General features: G+C 41.9%; 1 protein-coding gene across 3 annotated transcripts in view; it reads right to left on the bottom strand.

Annotated features, from left to right (window-relative positions):
* Positions 1-16,727, bottom strand: part of LOC139388548 (tight junction protein ZO-2-like) — a 34,507-nt gene that overhangs the window by 15,460 nt on the left and 2,320 nt on the right. For 2 of the 3 annotated variants that reach the window (XM_071135270.1, XM_071135272.1), the window contains exons 1-2: positions 970-1,041; positions 457-510 (exon numbers count right to left, since the gene is read on the bottom strand). In XM_071135270.1, the coding sequence (XP_070991371.1) occupies positions 457-510; positions 970-1,041 (126 nt within the window). Of the gene's footprint in view, positions 1-456; positions 511-969; positions 1,042-4,869; positions 5,009-16,727 lie in introns of those variants that run through there. The other variant, XM_071135271.1, reaches the window with a different exon arrangement.

The following is a 16,727-nucleotide window of genomic DNA, read 5'->3' as shown; positions in this document are numbered from 1 at the left end:
AGCCCGTTACACTCTCTCTCTATCCTCGCTAGCAGATTGTATGACAGCTGGATGTGGAAGGGTCAGTGATGTGGTGGTTAAAAAAAGCAGCTTTATAGCCAGAGCAGAGTGAGTGGAGGAGACAATGAGCACGAGCGCCACACGATTAACTGTCCTGGGCAGATGTGATTGCATGCATGGCATTATTCCAGTCTGTGTGCTGTAGATGGGTGAACATGTACTAGAGTGCGTCAGATGTTCTGAAACGCATCTTAAAAAAGGACCCACAGTGTATTGCATTGTAATCTGGTGGTGTAGCTGCGCATGACAATTAGAATTCTGTTTTGGTTATAATTGAAATGCGATAGCCGCAGTGAAGAGTGTTGTAGTGTGTTGTGGTTGCAGCACTTAAACGGGTTGTATTGTGTAGTAGTCCAGAGTGGTGCTGTATGTGTGTTGTTGTAAAGCTGGACTCACCCTCTGCAGCGTCACTGTGTACTGCTCCCACACGGTTTCCTCCATGACTGGGCTCTATGGGAGAAGGACACGTTCCACAATGAACAGGAGATAACCATGTGTCTCAGTTCAACAGGACATACTGAGGTGCAAACTATTAGCTCAATCATGAGGGACCATGCCAAACATCATGCTCAAAATCTCACATACCCAACAGAAAGTTCACATAAGATGACCCTCCGCTATACCCGGCACAAACAAATTCCATGTTCCCAACCAATACCCTCTGAGCACATGGTACAGTACACACCAAATAATCAGCAGAATCACGCATGGACTACTGCTTCCGCACACCCTCAGCCTTACACGAACCATCCAATACAGTACACATACCAGCTGAAAACAGAGAACTTGACCAAAGTACCCACCCACATTTTAACTAACTGCTACACCCACCATGAAACACCTGCTGATCGGTCTACCTTTCCACCCAGAGACCACCTGTCTAACTAGAGCCAAGCTGAAGTCACTCACAAGCCCCTGGAGGATACGGATGGCCTTGTAGGTGTGGATCCACTTCCTGTGCAGGTGTAGGACAGTCTTCATGGTTCCTTCTCTGCTCTACCTCCACTGACTATTTGCTCTGGCTGCCTGAGCTGCTACGCCACGACCTCATCCATTCCCACAGCGCAGCCACACCCTGCATTTATCTGCCTGCCTAGCTTTGACGTAAGCTCTATTTTGCTGGCCTACATTCAGCGCAAATCCCACCGTCCACAGAGTGTAAACACACAATTGCAAACGCGGCGATGATTAAATACACATGCACACAAAATAACGTGCATAGACGCACCGAGATAAATCGCACACCGACATATACGAATGAGTATATGCGTGTGAACGCATTTAACTCAAATAGGGTAAATCCATTTTAATTCAATCACTTTTTGACAGCATCCCTTTTGATTTAAACGGAACCTAAATTTCCCATTGTAGAAGTGGTCAGAAAGTGACTTTTTGGACCCGAATGCCAAAATATTCAAGAGATAAAAGGTGCTCAAAGTTGACCCATTTTGCATACCCTATCATACCATGTTTTCATCACTGAAAAAGCTAAAACGGTTGAAATTGATGTAATTTAAAAGCTTACAAACAGGGTTGTCAAACTATTTTATAATGTATGCAAAATTATATGACAAACATTCATTTCTGAATAATTAAAATGTAATTTCACAATGTTTCAACTTCATATTCATAATCTCAAGCGCCACCCCAATATCAACATGTGAAAATGGCACGTTTCTATGTAGTAAAAACAATATCCTTTCTCTAAGTGTTTCCAATGACATAATCAACCAATTCGTAGGCAATGCCTAGTCACAATTGGTCAAAACAATCACACGATGAAAACCGACGAGGTCACTGGAAGCACTTATCTTTGTGTTTTTTTAGTTGTTTTTTTTAACTACAAAACATAGACACACGCCATTTTCAAATATGCGGAAGTGGTGCTGGAGTTGATGAATAATGGTTTAGTTCCCCTTTAACGTCAAGTATCTAAAAAACACAAACTCTGATTGTTTACATAGTCACGTACATTGTAGCGTAGACCCTATTTTACATTAGCTAACGTGTTCTGCCTGCCATTGGTTGAGACACAACGTGCTCTTGAATACAGGGTAGGTGTCATGTTTTGGCTGATAAATGCACTACTATGGGAATAAAATGTACATTTAAACTTTCAAAATGATACAAAGAAGGATGGTTGGATGTCCACACATCAGAGAATGTTGACTTGAATGGGAATATCTGCTGTTTTGAATTATACTGTCAACCCTCCATAGGAAATCTATTGAAATCATATAAATATAATTAATAGAATAGACATCAAGACCTATCATTTAAAAAGATTCTCTGATACTTTTGTATACTTTGGAGTCAGTAGCTCTGAAAGTAGCACTCGCCAGCCAAAAGTGGTCCCCAAAAATTGGGTACTGTATCACATACAGTACCAGGCAAAAGTTTGGACACAACTTTTGCTACTCATTCAAGGGCTTTTCTTTATTTTTTACTATTTTCTACATTGTAGAATAATTGTGAAGACATCAAAACTATGAAATAGCACATACAGAATCATGTAGTAATCAAAGTAAAAACATTTTTTAGATTCTTCAACCCTTTGCCTTGATGACAGCTTTGCACACTCTTGACATTCTCTCAACTAGCTTCACATGGAATACTTTTCCAAACTTCTTGAAGGAGTTCCCACATATGCTGAGCACTTGTTGGCTGCTTTTCCTTCACTCATCCTTCATCCCAAACCATCTCAATTGGGATGAGGTCGGGTGATTGTGGAGGCCAGGTCATCTGATGTAGCACGTGGGGAAAATTGCACAGCATAGCTTCAAGAGAACAGTTGCTTTCAAATGAGGTATTTCTTGGCTAATTGAGGTACAGTAAAAAAAATGCTTTCTTAGTCACCAAAGTACCAGAGCATGTTTTTAAGTTAACATTCGCTTGGTGGGTGGACCAGCAGTCATCTTTGTTTTTTGGTAGTAATTAAAAGTTACAATTTGTATTAAATTAAAATGTCAAATGGTCTACCAGCTAACTTGGTGGTTTGAAGGGATAGTTCCAGTCTATGAATTATATTTTTATGTTTGAAATTCAAGAGAATGGTGTCTCAACCGATGGCAAGCACAACACAAAAATCTCAGATGTGAAATGAGGTCTAAGCTACAACATATGCGAATATGAAAAAATATATGAGTTTCTACATTTAGATAAATTGACATTATGAAAAGGATTGTTTTGTACAACAAAACAATACAAATTGTTTGACAACAATTGTTTGTAATCAATTAAATGGATATTACCCAATATGCACACACACACACACACACACACACACAATATAATAAGACAACACAAACAAGCATACAAATCCACTACAAAGCCTTACACAAAACACATGCCAGGTATGCCTATAACTCCAGCACTGCAATTCTAAACAGTTCTCATTATGGTGTATTTTTATCTACAGGGCAGCCATCAGACTAGTCCACTCTAGAATGTCTTCTAGTAGCAGCACGCCCTCTACTTGAAGAACAGCTAGCTACACTATACGGGGTTCCCAAATGCACTATCCAAGAAACTAATAGATTTCAAGGGATAACATTTACCTACAATACTGGGTTAAAACCACTAGTAGGCTCGGACTTTAGAGTGATTTCCAACCTGTCAGAAATGTCCAGATCAACCAACATTTTTTTGTAATGTTTGACTCACCCAAATATCACAAAAACACATGGCATAATGTGTAGAATTGCAAATGTTCTAGCTGCCAACGAGGGGGGTGAACAGTTTGTGTCATGAACAGTGCTTGTGCCCATAGAAATAGACGTGGGGGATGTTGTTACCCAATGCTGGAAGATGGGTCCGAGTTAAAAACATTTTTTAAAAAACTCTGTAAAACAACTCAGTATGTTGAGTGAGTCCGAGTGCCGAAAGAGACGACAGTATTAGGATGTACCAATTCAAGATGGAGGTAAGTGTCTCGATATTTTACCTCAACAAATACGTAGACCTATAAAACGCAGTCCATTACCACAACCAAATAATGTATATAAAAACACCCAACTAATGTTCAAACCATTAAAATACAACACGCACTCATTATCGTTTGGAATTCTGTCCATTTTATTTTGACAAAATGGATCCTTCCAGATTACTTGAATAGATTTTTCACCCCCGGGTGTCCCAAGACTAACAGAGGCAAGTCAGTCAGTTCCAAAATGGACAGAATGATTGTTAGTTGTAGAGTTTCAGTGTTGTAAAAAGGGCAGGTTTTTCAATCTAACAATGCAAGCTGAATAAAAATATTAATATGCTGGTGTGTCGTTCCAATATCAGATTCAGAGCTGTCAAGTTATGTAGCCATCAAGCGTAGCTCCATATCATTGCATCAAAGTAAAGTAGATAACAGTGCTACTAGTAGCCTCAAGATCAAACAGCATTTCCGGTTGCACATGCATTTAGCGCAATAATCTGCTGTGATGGGTGGCCTGAATCTTTTCCGCTGAGTTCTTTTTCAACTGCTTCTACGGAAGACTCCTGGTTAAATATGCATTGGGTGAGGTGCGTGGGCCAGCAACTTCCAAATAGTGCTAAGGGACATAGGCCTTGGATACATTGTGTATGAGGAACATGAATAACCGAAGGATGATCCAAAGTAATAGATATCCAGCAGAGATTTTCAAACGGACTTTTAAACCATATCCTACTGCCAAAACCACTCTTGATTTCCTGTTTACAGAGTAGATCACAAAATGGCAATGTATAAATCATATGTCCAACCACACACACTCACGGTCTTAGGGCAGATTAGGATGGGTAAAGAATACACATACAAAGTTTGCAGAAATGATGACGTACCTTCAGAATAGCAGAGTAGCTGGGTGAAGAGAGTCGACGGAGACACAGGTACTGGGCTTCTTTGGTCCAGTAGAACCTATCCCAGGAGCAGCTAGATCGGTACAGGTCAGTGTTGGACTGGTCAGTACTGGATGTGTCCCTGTGGGGAGAGACAAAAGGGCTTTCGATAACCATTACTCAACATTAAGATCAGAGTTCAACTTTGTATAAGGAGTTTTAAATTGTCAACCTATGTAAAATGTAGCTCGGAAGAAAAAAGTAGAAACTAATTAAGACAAATATTTGATCTTGTAATGGTGGAATCAATTAGCATACCATGTACTGTTAATTGGTATGTCTGTGCATGTGTAAGAGTTGCTTCCATCCCTCTCCTTGCCCCAACCTGGGCTCGACCCAGGGACCCTCTGAAAACAACTGCCTCCCACGAAGCATCAGTACCGATTTCTGCAAAAAAGCCGTGGCCCTTGCAGAGCAAGTCTCAGAGCATGTGTGACGTCACAAAATGAAATGCTACTAGCACGCTACTAGCGAGCAACGCTAACTAGCTAGCCATTTCACACCAGTTACACATGTACTATAAATACCTTATAGATTAACATCTGTATTATTGAATGTCATGTGATATGGACATGCAGCGATAAATCATTTGTCTAATGCTATTTATTCTGCCCGTCGAATACAAAAATCATTAAAAATACACAAAAATTTAAAAATTGATTGCATTGGTAAGAGGGCAGTGGAGGGGGGAGGGGACAACAAGGAGAGCCAGTGTAGCTGTAATCTGTTTGCATTTGAGCCAAACATATGCTCTGCTATTTGGCCTTGTGTCAGAAGAGGAATAAATACACCATACAAAAATATAAAAACACAACATGTAAGGTGTAGGTCCCATGTTTCATGAGCTGAAAAAAAAAAATCACACAAAACCCAAATGCACAAAAATAAGATTTTCTGCACAAACTGTCAGAAACCGTCTCAGGGAAGCTCATCTGCATGCTTGTCTTCCTCACCAGGGTCTTGACTGACTGACTTCAGTTCAACGTTGTAACCAGCTTCAGTGGGCAAATGCTCACCTTCGATGGGCACTGGCATGCTGGAGAAGTGTGCTCTTCAAGGATTAATCCCGGTTTCAACAGTACCCGGCAGATGGCCGACAGCGTGTATGGCATAGTGTTGGCGAGTGGTTTGCTGATGTCAACGTTGTAAACAGAGAGGCGGTGCTGTTATGTGAACACAATTGCATGATAATGCATGGCCCCATGTCGCAAGGATCTGCACACAATTCCTGAAAGCTGAAAATGTTCAAGTTCTTCCATGGCCTGCATACTAACCAGACCTGTCACTCATTGAGCATGTTTGGGATGCTCTGGATTGACGTATACGACAGTGTGTTTCAGTTCCCAACAATATCCGGTAACTTCACACAGCCATTGAAGAGTGGACAACATTCCACAATCAACAGCCTGATCAACTCTCTATGCGAAGGAAATGTGTCACACTGCATGAGGCAAATGGTGGTCACACCAGATACTGACTGGGGTTCTGATCCATGCCCCTACCTTTCAAAAAAAGGCATCTGTGACCAACAGATGCACATCTGTATTTCCAGTCATGTGAAATACATAGATTAGGGCCTAATAAATGTATTACAATTTACTGATATGAAGTGTAATTTAGTAAAATCTTTGAAATTGTTGCGTTCATATTTTTGTTTTGACTAAATGCTCAGCTCGTGTTGTTTGCCTTTTCAACTGTCTCCCCAAAACCCTGACCCTAGCAGTGTTAAGATGTGCAGGGAAACTACAGGCAAGCTTCTATCAGCATATATTTATTTTTATTTCAATTTTATTTAACTAGGCAAGTCCATTAAGAACATTTGTATTTACAATAACGACCTACCCTGGCCAAACCCTAACGATGCTGGGCCAAATGTGCGCCGCCCTATGTGACTCCCAATCATGGCCGGTTGTGGTACAGCCTGGAATGAGACTACATAAATTAGGAAATCTCCAAACTAAGAATACTGCAATCTATGTATCTTAGGAGAATGATTAAGACCAATGTTGTGTATAGTGAATTACTGATCTACAATGTCCTCAAAAGTGGTCGAGGGATCACACACACAAAACCTCAGTGGGTGAGGGGTCATATAGCACTTTGTGACATGCTGATTGATGTAAAAAGGGCTTTATAAATACATTTGATTGATTGATAAATAAATCAAAACACACACAAACTAAAGAAAGGTTCCATAATGGATCCAGTGAGTGACTGGACTGGGTCAGCTCAGGAGAGCCATGCGACTCACAGGATCTCTGCTACATTCATCTGCTGTGCATCTATAGTCACACTCAAAGCTCTATGACCTGAGCGGGAACTAATGACAACACACATGCTCATGCTGTAGCATGTAGGCTAGAACCATCTGTCTGAAACATCTATACATTCTGGCACACACACACACACACACACAATTGATTATTTGTAGTGCAAATGATTCAACTACGTTAGAGGTGCAGTAAATGCGTGTACTTGAATCCACCAGAGTTAAGCTACATGCTACCGACACTAGACCCACATTAATTTCACACCAACACGCTCATCCACCACACCTCAGCTTCACTCACCCTGGGGGTTTCCATCGCTTCCTCCCAGGTGGTAGGAGCTCTCTTTTGTTGAGGGGGACGATCCCCATGGCCGCCTGCATGATGGTAATGAACTTCTTAAACTTCATCTTTGAGCCCTCAGCTGTTTCTTCACTTACACCCCATGCTACTCACAACGGTTCCACTAACATACCTCACTTCCCTCCGCAATACTCTAAACCCCTGACTACCATCCCTCTCTCCCACCACTGTGCTCACTGCCATCACACATACACTGAACCCTGCCCACTAGCTACTACATTTGCGATAATGAGCCCCGTGTCCCCTACCATCAGCTCCGACAGATGTATTTTCCCCCCCAGAGAAAAAAAATTGACAATTACAGTCACATTACAGGCGGTGGGCAGGCCCAGAGGGGATGACAGCAAGTCACTCTTATACAATTCTGGAGATCTCTAAACATTGCACTAATGAAAACGCTGCTGCCAGGATAATTCCGGTACTAAGCCCTGATAGATCATGTATACACCCCGCCCCATTTCCTCATAATCCCCACAGAGAATTAGTCCTCTGGCCATTAACACCCAGAGCCCCCTATCATTACCATCCTCACACACACACACACTTCCATCCTCACACCATACCCTCTCCATCCCCCAACAGATCATTCATCTATCATGTGACAAACACAACAGGTGTAGTAGACCTTACAGTGAAATGCTTACTTACAAGCCCTTAACCAACAATGCAGTTAAGAAAATACCTTTTTTTTAAAGAGATAAGAAAAACGAATAATTAAAGAGCAGCAGCGAAATAACAATAGCGAGATTATATACAAGGGGGGTACCGGTACAGAGTCAATGTGCGGGGGCACCGGTGTCAAGGTAATATGTACATGTAAGTAGTTATTAAAGTGACTATGCATAGATAATACCAGAGAGTAGCAGCAGCATAGAAGCAAGGTGGGGGGATGAAAATAGTCTGGGTAGGCATTTGATTAGCTGTTCAGGAGTGGCTTGGGCTTGGGATAGAAGCTGTTTAGAAGCTTCTTGGACCTAGAGACTTGCTTCTCCGGTACCGCTTGCCGTGCGGTAGCAGAGAGAACAGTCTATGACTAGGGTGGCTGGAATCTTTTACAATTTTTAGGGCCTTTCTGACACCGCCTGGTATAGAGGTCGTGGATGTCAGGAAGCTTGGCCCTGGTGATGTACTGGGCCGTACACATTACCTCTGTAGTGCCTTGCGGTCAGAGCCCGAGCAGTTGCCATACCAGGCAGTGATGCAACCCTTCAGGACGCTTTCGATGGTGCAGCTGTAGAACCTTTTGAGGATCTGAGGACCCATGCCAAATCTTTTCAGTCTCCTGAGAGGGAATACGTTTTGTCGTGCCCTCTTCACGGCTGTCTTGGTGTGTTTGGACAAGGGTTGCACATTTTGGGGAATATTCAGAGGAGGAAACTTTCCGTGGGAATTAACGGGAATATATGCAAATTAATATTAATACCATTCAAAAGTAGATGTTTTTTGCATTGGATATATTTACCATATCACATGGAGACAGAAACCTTTTACCTTATCAGTAGACATAATTGCAAATGATTAAATCCTTCCAATATAATTGTTTTTTTTAAATAATAATATTTTACAAATTGAACTTTAAATGAGTTGACTCTTCACATGGGATGATTTCACTGAACAACAAAAGATAATATTGAATGATCCATCACATCTCCCAAAAATGTTTTTAACATACATCTGTAAAATGATAGTCTGGAAACTAAAGCTATGGTTGTCTTCCTCTCAGGGTTCCATGTCTTCTCCCTGGACCTCCTCAATGTCCACCTCTTGAACATCAGACTCCGAGGCCTCATCTTCACTGTCACTTACCAACCTTGTTGAGGATGGCATGTTCCATGTTTGAGGATGGCTTGTTTCTTGTGTGTTCAAAAACAAGGAGCTGTTGTGCTCGGAAGCAGCTGATGTTGGTGGGATTTGGAGGATGATGGAGGCAACAGGGGAAAGAGGCTCAGATCCACAAAGTCCCTTCCACCAGGTGGCTGATGAGATATGTTGGCACGACTGCCATATTGCATCTCCATCCCAAAGCCCTTGCTTGGAAGTGTACTTCGCCAGACTGCCAAGAACCTTGCCCTCATCCAGGCCAAGGTGGCGAGACACAGTAGTGATGACACCATAGGCCTTGTTGATCTCTGCACCAGACAGGATGCTCTAGCCAGCATACTTGGCATCCAACACGTACGCTGCGGCGTGTATGGGCTTCAGGCAGAAATCTTCACGCTTTTTGATGTATTTCAGCACTAGTGAAGTGGGCAGGAGCAACAGTGAAGTGGGCAGGGCAGTACAGATTTCTTCTCTTACATCTGCAAACCGAGTCTGAACATCAGACAGGATGGCATTGTCCACCTCAATCCAAGCAATGGCTACTGCTATAGGTTCCAGGAGTTTCAGGCTGCTTACCACGCTCTCTCAAAATACACTGCTCCAAAAAATAAAGGGAACACTAAAATAACACATCCTAGATCTGAATGAATGAATTATTTTTATTAAATACTTTTTTCTTTACATAGTTGAATGTGCTGACAACAAAATCACACAAATTATTAATGGAAATCAAATGTATCAACCCATGGAGGTCTGGATTTGGAGTCACACTCAAAATTAAAGTGGAAAACCACACTACAGGCTGATCCAACTTTGATGTAATGTCCTTAAAAATAGTCAAAATGAGGCTCAGTAGTGTGTGTGGCCTCCACGTGCCTGTATGACCTCCCTACAACACCTGGGCATGCTCCTGATGAGGTGGCGGATGGTCTCCTGACCTCCCAGACCTGGACTAAAGCATCCGCCAACTCCTGGACAGTCTGTGGTGCAATGTGGCGTTGGTGGATGGAGCGAGACATGATGTCCCAGATGTGCTCAATTAGATTCAGTCTCAAGGGGTCTGAGGATCTCATCTCGGTACCTAATGGCAGTCAGGCTACCTCTGGCGAGCACATGGAGGGCTGTGCGGCCCCCCAAAGAAATGCCACCCCACACCATGTCTGACCCACCGCCAAACCGGTCATGCTGGAGGATGTTGCAGGCAGCAGAATGTTCTCTACGGCGTCGCCAGACTCTGTCACGTGCTCAGTGTGAACCTGCTTTCATCTGTGAAGAGCACAGGGCACCAGTGGCGAATTTGCCAATCTTGGTGTTCTCTGGCAAATGCCAAACCTCCTGCACGGTGTTGGGCTGTAAGCACAACCCCCACCTGTGGACGTCGGGCCCTCATACCACCCTCATGGAGTCTGTTTCTGACCGTTTGAGCAGACACATGCACATTAGTGGCCTGCTGGAGGTCATTTTGCAGGGCTCTGGCAGTGCTCCTCCTGCTCCTCCTTGCACAAAGGCGGAGGTAGCGGTCCTGCTGCTGGGTTGTTGCCCTCCTACGGCCTCCTCCACGCTCCTGGTAGTGCCTCCATGCTCTGGACACTACGCTGACAGACACAGCAAACCTTCTTGCCACAGCTCGCATTGATGTGCCATCCTGGATGAGCTGCACTACCTGAGCCACTTATGTGGGTTGTAGACTCCGTCTCATGCTACCACTAGAGTGAAAACACCGCCAGCATTCAAAAGTGACCAAAACATCAGCCAGGAAGGATAGGAACTGAGAAGTGGTCACCCCATGCAGAACCCCTCCTTTATTGGGGGTGTCTTGCTAATTGCCTATAATTTCCACCTGTTGTCTATTCCATTTGCACAACAGCATGTGAAATTTATTGTCAGTGAGTGTTGCTTTCTAAGTGGACAGTTTGATTTCACAGAAGTGTGATTGACTTGGAGTTACATTGTGTTGTTTAAGTGTTCCCTCTATTTTTTTGAGCAGTGTAGAGGATCCTCTTGATGTGGCTGTCCATATCGGCAGACTGTGATAGACCTTCTCACTTTGCTTGGTGAGGTAAATGTAATGATGTGTTGGAGTCGTGCCTGGCCGTGCAGTCATGAGTGAACAGGGAGTACAAGAGGGGACTGAGCACGCACCCGAGGGGCCCCCGTGTTGAGGATCAGCGAGGAGGATGTGTTATTACCTACCCTCACCACCTGGGGGCGGCCTATCAGGAAGTCCAGGATCCAGTTGCAGAGGGAGGAGTTTAGTTCCAGGGTCCTTTAGTTTAGTGATGAGCTTTGAGGGCACTATGGTGTTGAACACTGAGCTGTAGTTAATGAATAGCATTCTCACATGTGTTCCGTTTGTCCAGGCGGGAAAGGGCGGTGTGGAGTGCAATAGAGATTGCATCATCTGTGGATCTGTTGGTGCGGTATGCAAATTGGATTGGGTCTAGGGTTTCTGGGATAATGGTGTTGATGTGAGCCATGACCAGCCTTTCAAAGCACTTCATGGCTACTGACGTGAGTGCTACGGGTCGGTAGTCATTTAGGCAGGCTACCTTAGTGTTCTTGGGCACAGGGACTATGGTGGCCTGCTTGAAACATGTTTGTGCTGACAAACTGGCAAGTGTCTTCACTATTTCATTCACATGCATGTATGCCCTGTCACCCGCTGACAGTACACAGCCATGTCCCATGGGGGGAAATAAATAAATAAATGCATCCAGTGAGCTGCCAGCCAATGCAAACCTCCGGGCAGGAATGATATTCCAGCAGTTTGCATGTCTGGATTACCGCTCTCTGTATGGTTGGTCAATGACAGCAGAAGATTTCACTGCCAGTGAGCAGGGCATAGAAATCCCTGAGCACTCCATGGGCCACAAACAAGCAGCAAGCCTATAAATAACAGTCTCTTTTATACCCAGTTAGGTAACAAACACATAGAATTAAGCACTTGCTTTGCATTGTGCATCATCCAGACAGCAGGCACAGTCTAAGGGATAAAGAGCATGAATGATGCTACCACTGTGCTGACTGATGACTAGAATTCTAATCTAAAACCTTTACTTTTTCCAAAACAGCTTAATACATAGAATCAAGTTCTTTATAGTAATCTCATGAAATATATTCCTAATATGAATTCATGTAGTCAGTGGCACGTGCACAAGTGTAAAGACAGTGCTCAATACAAAATTATAACCAACTCGTTGGAATTGGAAGAGACAATTAGTCTGTCTGCCTAAAAATAAATATCATAAATGGCTTAAAATGTTTAGTATAAATAAATAAAAAATACGTTTCACTTCAAGTCAAAACGTTTGACAGCAATACTGTATAAAATGTAAATCAATTAGGGACAGTTTTTTGATTTCCCAATACCTTGGCATCGGGTCTATAAACTGACATAACACAGAGACATAAAAGTTGTATCCACAAGTTTCTCTGACTCTGGGCAAGTAGATAAAGGGCCTCATTGCCAAAATCCCAAAGTATCCTTTAACTGAGTTAATTCTGCTGTACTTGGTGATTTCTAAATAGATAGCCATTGAATGTCTACTTGCGAGGTGTTTTATCCCAGTCGGTTTCACTGTGACCCTGCCCTCACCACGTGCAGTATTACTGTAGTATTTTGCTTGATCTGCTTTCACAATGTCCATATGTACAGTGAGCTCCAAAAGTATTGGGACAGTGACATCTTGTTTGTTTTGGGTGTGTACTCCAGCACATTGGATTTTAAATGATAAAATGACTATGAGGTTCAAGTACAAACTGTCAGCATTAGAGGGTATTTTCATCCATATCGGGTGAATCGTTTAGAAATAACAGCACTTTTTGGAGATGGTCCCCTTAAATGGGGATGGGGGGGGGACTAAAGTATTGGGACAAATTCACTGTGAAGTTAAGTATTTGGTCCCATTTACCTAGCACGCAATGACTACATCAAGCTTGTGACTCCACAAATTTGTTGGATTGAATGCATGTGCTGTTTGTTTTGGTTGTGTTTCAGATTATTTGGTGCCCAATGGAAATGGATGGTATATAACGTATTGAGTCATATTAGAGTCACTTATTTTGTAAAGAAAAGCGTTTTTAAACACTTCTACATTAATGTAGATTCTACCATGATTACGGATAATCCTGAATGAATCAGAAAGTTACAGAGGCATACAACCCCCCCCCACCCGCCCCCCTCCCCCACATGTAATGGTGAAAGGTTAGCATGTCTTGGGGGTAGGATATTTGCGAGTAACTCTCACTCATCATTACTCACGATTCATTCAGGACTATCCACAATAATTGTAGCATCCACATTAGAGTAGAAGTGTTCAGAAACATATTCTTATTTACAAAAAACGTGACTCCAAAATGAAACACAACCAAAACAAACAGCAAATGTATCCAACAAGGTTGTAGAGTCACAAGCATTGGGTGCTAGGAATACGGGACCAGATAACTAACTTTGGAAAACAGGAGGACTTTTGATTGGCCATAATTGTAAATTAGAATGTGTTCTTAACTGACTTGCCTAGTTAAAAAGGGTAAATAAATACGAAAATGATTGGTCCCAATACTTTGGGACCCCATAAATGGGGGGACTTTGTACAAAATGTGCTGTAATATCTAAACGGTTCACCCGATATGGATGAAAATACTGTCAGATTAAAGCTAACAGTCTGCACTTTAACATAAGTCATTGTATCATTTAAAATTAAAAGTGCTGGAGTACAGAGACAAAACAAAAATGTGTCACTATCCCAATATTTTTGGAGCTCACTGTATTTGGAATGTATATGCCAGATGGAGACATGTCAATCACAAATATGTCTGAATGAGAGAGACTTTTTGCCTACTGTAATGCAAGCTGGTTTTATAGCATTTTGTATTATTCTGTACGTAAAAACAAGACTAAATTTAGTATGATATGTATTAATCTGTGGGTATGTTACGAAATACAATTTGTATTATATGTTACAAATTTGCAAAACATACAATATGTTATGAATTCTAGCTAGGTGGCTAACGTTAGATAGGTTAAATGGTTAGGGTTAGCTAAAAGGGTTAGGTGAAGGGTTAAGGTTGGCTAAAAGGGATAGGTGAAGGGTTAATGATAATGCACGGCCCCATGTCGTAAGGATCTGTACACAATTCCTTGAAGCTGAAAATGTCCCAGTTCTTCCATGGCCTGAATACTCACCAGACATGTCACCCATTGAGCATATTTGGGATACTCTGGATTGACAGCATGTTCCAGTTCCCAACTATATCCAGCAACTTCGCATAGCCATTGAAGAGGAGTGGGACAACATTCCACGTGCTACAATCCTGATCAACTCTATGTGAAGGAGATGTGTCGTGTTGCATGAGGCAAATGGTGGTCACACCAGATACTGATTGGTTCTGATCCTAGACCCTATTTTTTTTTTAAAGGCATCTGTGACCAACAGATGGATATCGGTATTCCCAGTGATGGGAAATCCATAGATTAGGGCCTAAAGAATTTATTAGAATTGATGGATTTCCTTATTTATATATTTCTGTACCTTTATTTAACAAGGCAGTTCAGTTAAGAACAAATTCTTATTTTCAATGATGGCCTAGGGGCAGGGCGACAGATTTTTTACCTTGTCAGCTCGAGATTAGATCTTGCAACCTTTCGGTTATTAGTCCAACGCTCTTTTTATTTTACCTTTATTTAACTAGGCGAGTCAGTTAAGAACAAATTCTTATTTTCAATGACGGCCTAGGAATAGTGGTTAACTGCCCGTTCAGGGGCAGAATGACAGATTTGTACCTTGTCAGTTTGGGGATTTGAACTTTCCGGTTACTAGTCCAACGCTCTAACCACTAGGCTACCTGCCACCCCATGAACTGTAACTCAGTAAAAATGCATAAATTGTTGCATTTATATTTTTGTTCAGGATAAATGGAGTGACTTGGATTTACGTACAGAATAATACAAAATGCTTTGAGACCAGTTCACGTAATGATGTCCCTGAGTAATCACCGAGACAGTCAACATCCCACAGTTGAGAACTAATCTAAGATAAGCGTGCAGTGATTTTAGGAAATGAATGCACACAGATAATAAAGCTGAAGCTATCACGATGAATGGTGATGAATCTCATTGTAAAACAAATGCCTAAACCTGCAACATTCAGAACTGGTCACGACTCCGATCAAAGAAGGCCTCACATTAAAACATACATTCAGTTCTTACAAACATAGTCTGGGCATGCTGACTGAAATAAAGAAATGGAGTAAAAGGAGATGATATATCTCAATATCTCTCTTCTCCACATGGTGTGTAGTGAATCTATCTCAAATAGATGTTTTAACTGGGATCTGCTATTCTGAATAAGGTCTCAGTGCTTTGGGTTAGACATACCCATAGCCCAATAAATGGACAAAAGGAGTCTAACATTACTCCTTATTGTCCAAGGACCTTACATGTTCAACGGTAAGGTCTACACTTGTTTTATTCGGCGCATGTGACGAATACAGTTTGATTTGATGTTCTGTTTAAAAGGGGAATTGGCTCTGGAAGTCAAAACAGCCAAATACTCAGAGCTGGACGGTATACCATATTTTACGATATACCAGATTTGATGCAGGAACCGTTTTGGGTTTTTACTTTACCCTCTATAACACTATTTTAATGTTTGGTTTGTTAAAATGTAATACACTAGGTGTAACGTTCATTTTTATAGTTTACTTCGCTACTTAAGTCATCTCTCTCCATGCCGCTTTTTCCACACAGACCTAGTCCCGCACCAGCACTCAAGAGAGCATTTGTTGTTCCACGACTGAGACACTTGTGTTCAGCAACAATGTTGCAACATGCAACAATGTTGATGACAATGATGTAGTTTTCACTTTGCTTCTTAATATTAATCCACCAGTGTTCTATAAATGACACTATTAATTTGTGTTTCTTACATCTGCAAACAGCTAGTGTATTTTCTTAGCAAGTTGGGCCTCAATCTTGTTAGCCGCTAATGCTAATCGCCAGCTAGCTATTAAATGTACTGAGTCAGAGCAAGCGTAATTAGCTATACAGCCTGATAATACCAGTAATGGTGTAGACCTAAATCAGCGTGTTGTTTGTGCAACAATATCTTCTAAATCAAAGCCAAATACTCAAAGAAAGAATGTTAGCTACTTCATGTAGCTAAGTGAAATCATTCAATGTGGCCAAAGATGATAAGAGTTTCCTAGGGGAACCAATCAACACCGTTTCCTACCCTATCACAATAACTCCTCCCTGGCATTTTCAATCATTGTCATGTCAAACACTATGCAAAGTGCCCACGATTATATTGTAACTAAAAAATTAGAAAAATTATTCTAGTTTCATGATCC

The sequence above is a fragment of the Oncorhynchus clarkii genome, chromosome 29 (assembly GCF_045791955.1).
Source record: "Oncorhynchus clarkii lewisi isolate Uvic-CL-2024 chromosome 29, UVic_Ocla_1.0, whole genome shotgun sequence".
NCBI lineage: Eukaryota > Metazoa > Chordata > Actinopteri > Salmoniformes > Salmonidae > Oncorhynchus > Oncorhynchus clarkii.
Note: the sequence above shows the minus strand (reverse complement) of the source record. Positions and strands in the feature narration are given on the sequence as shown.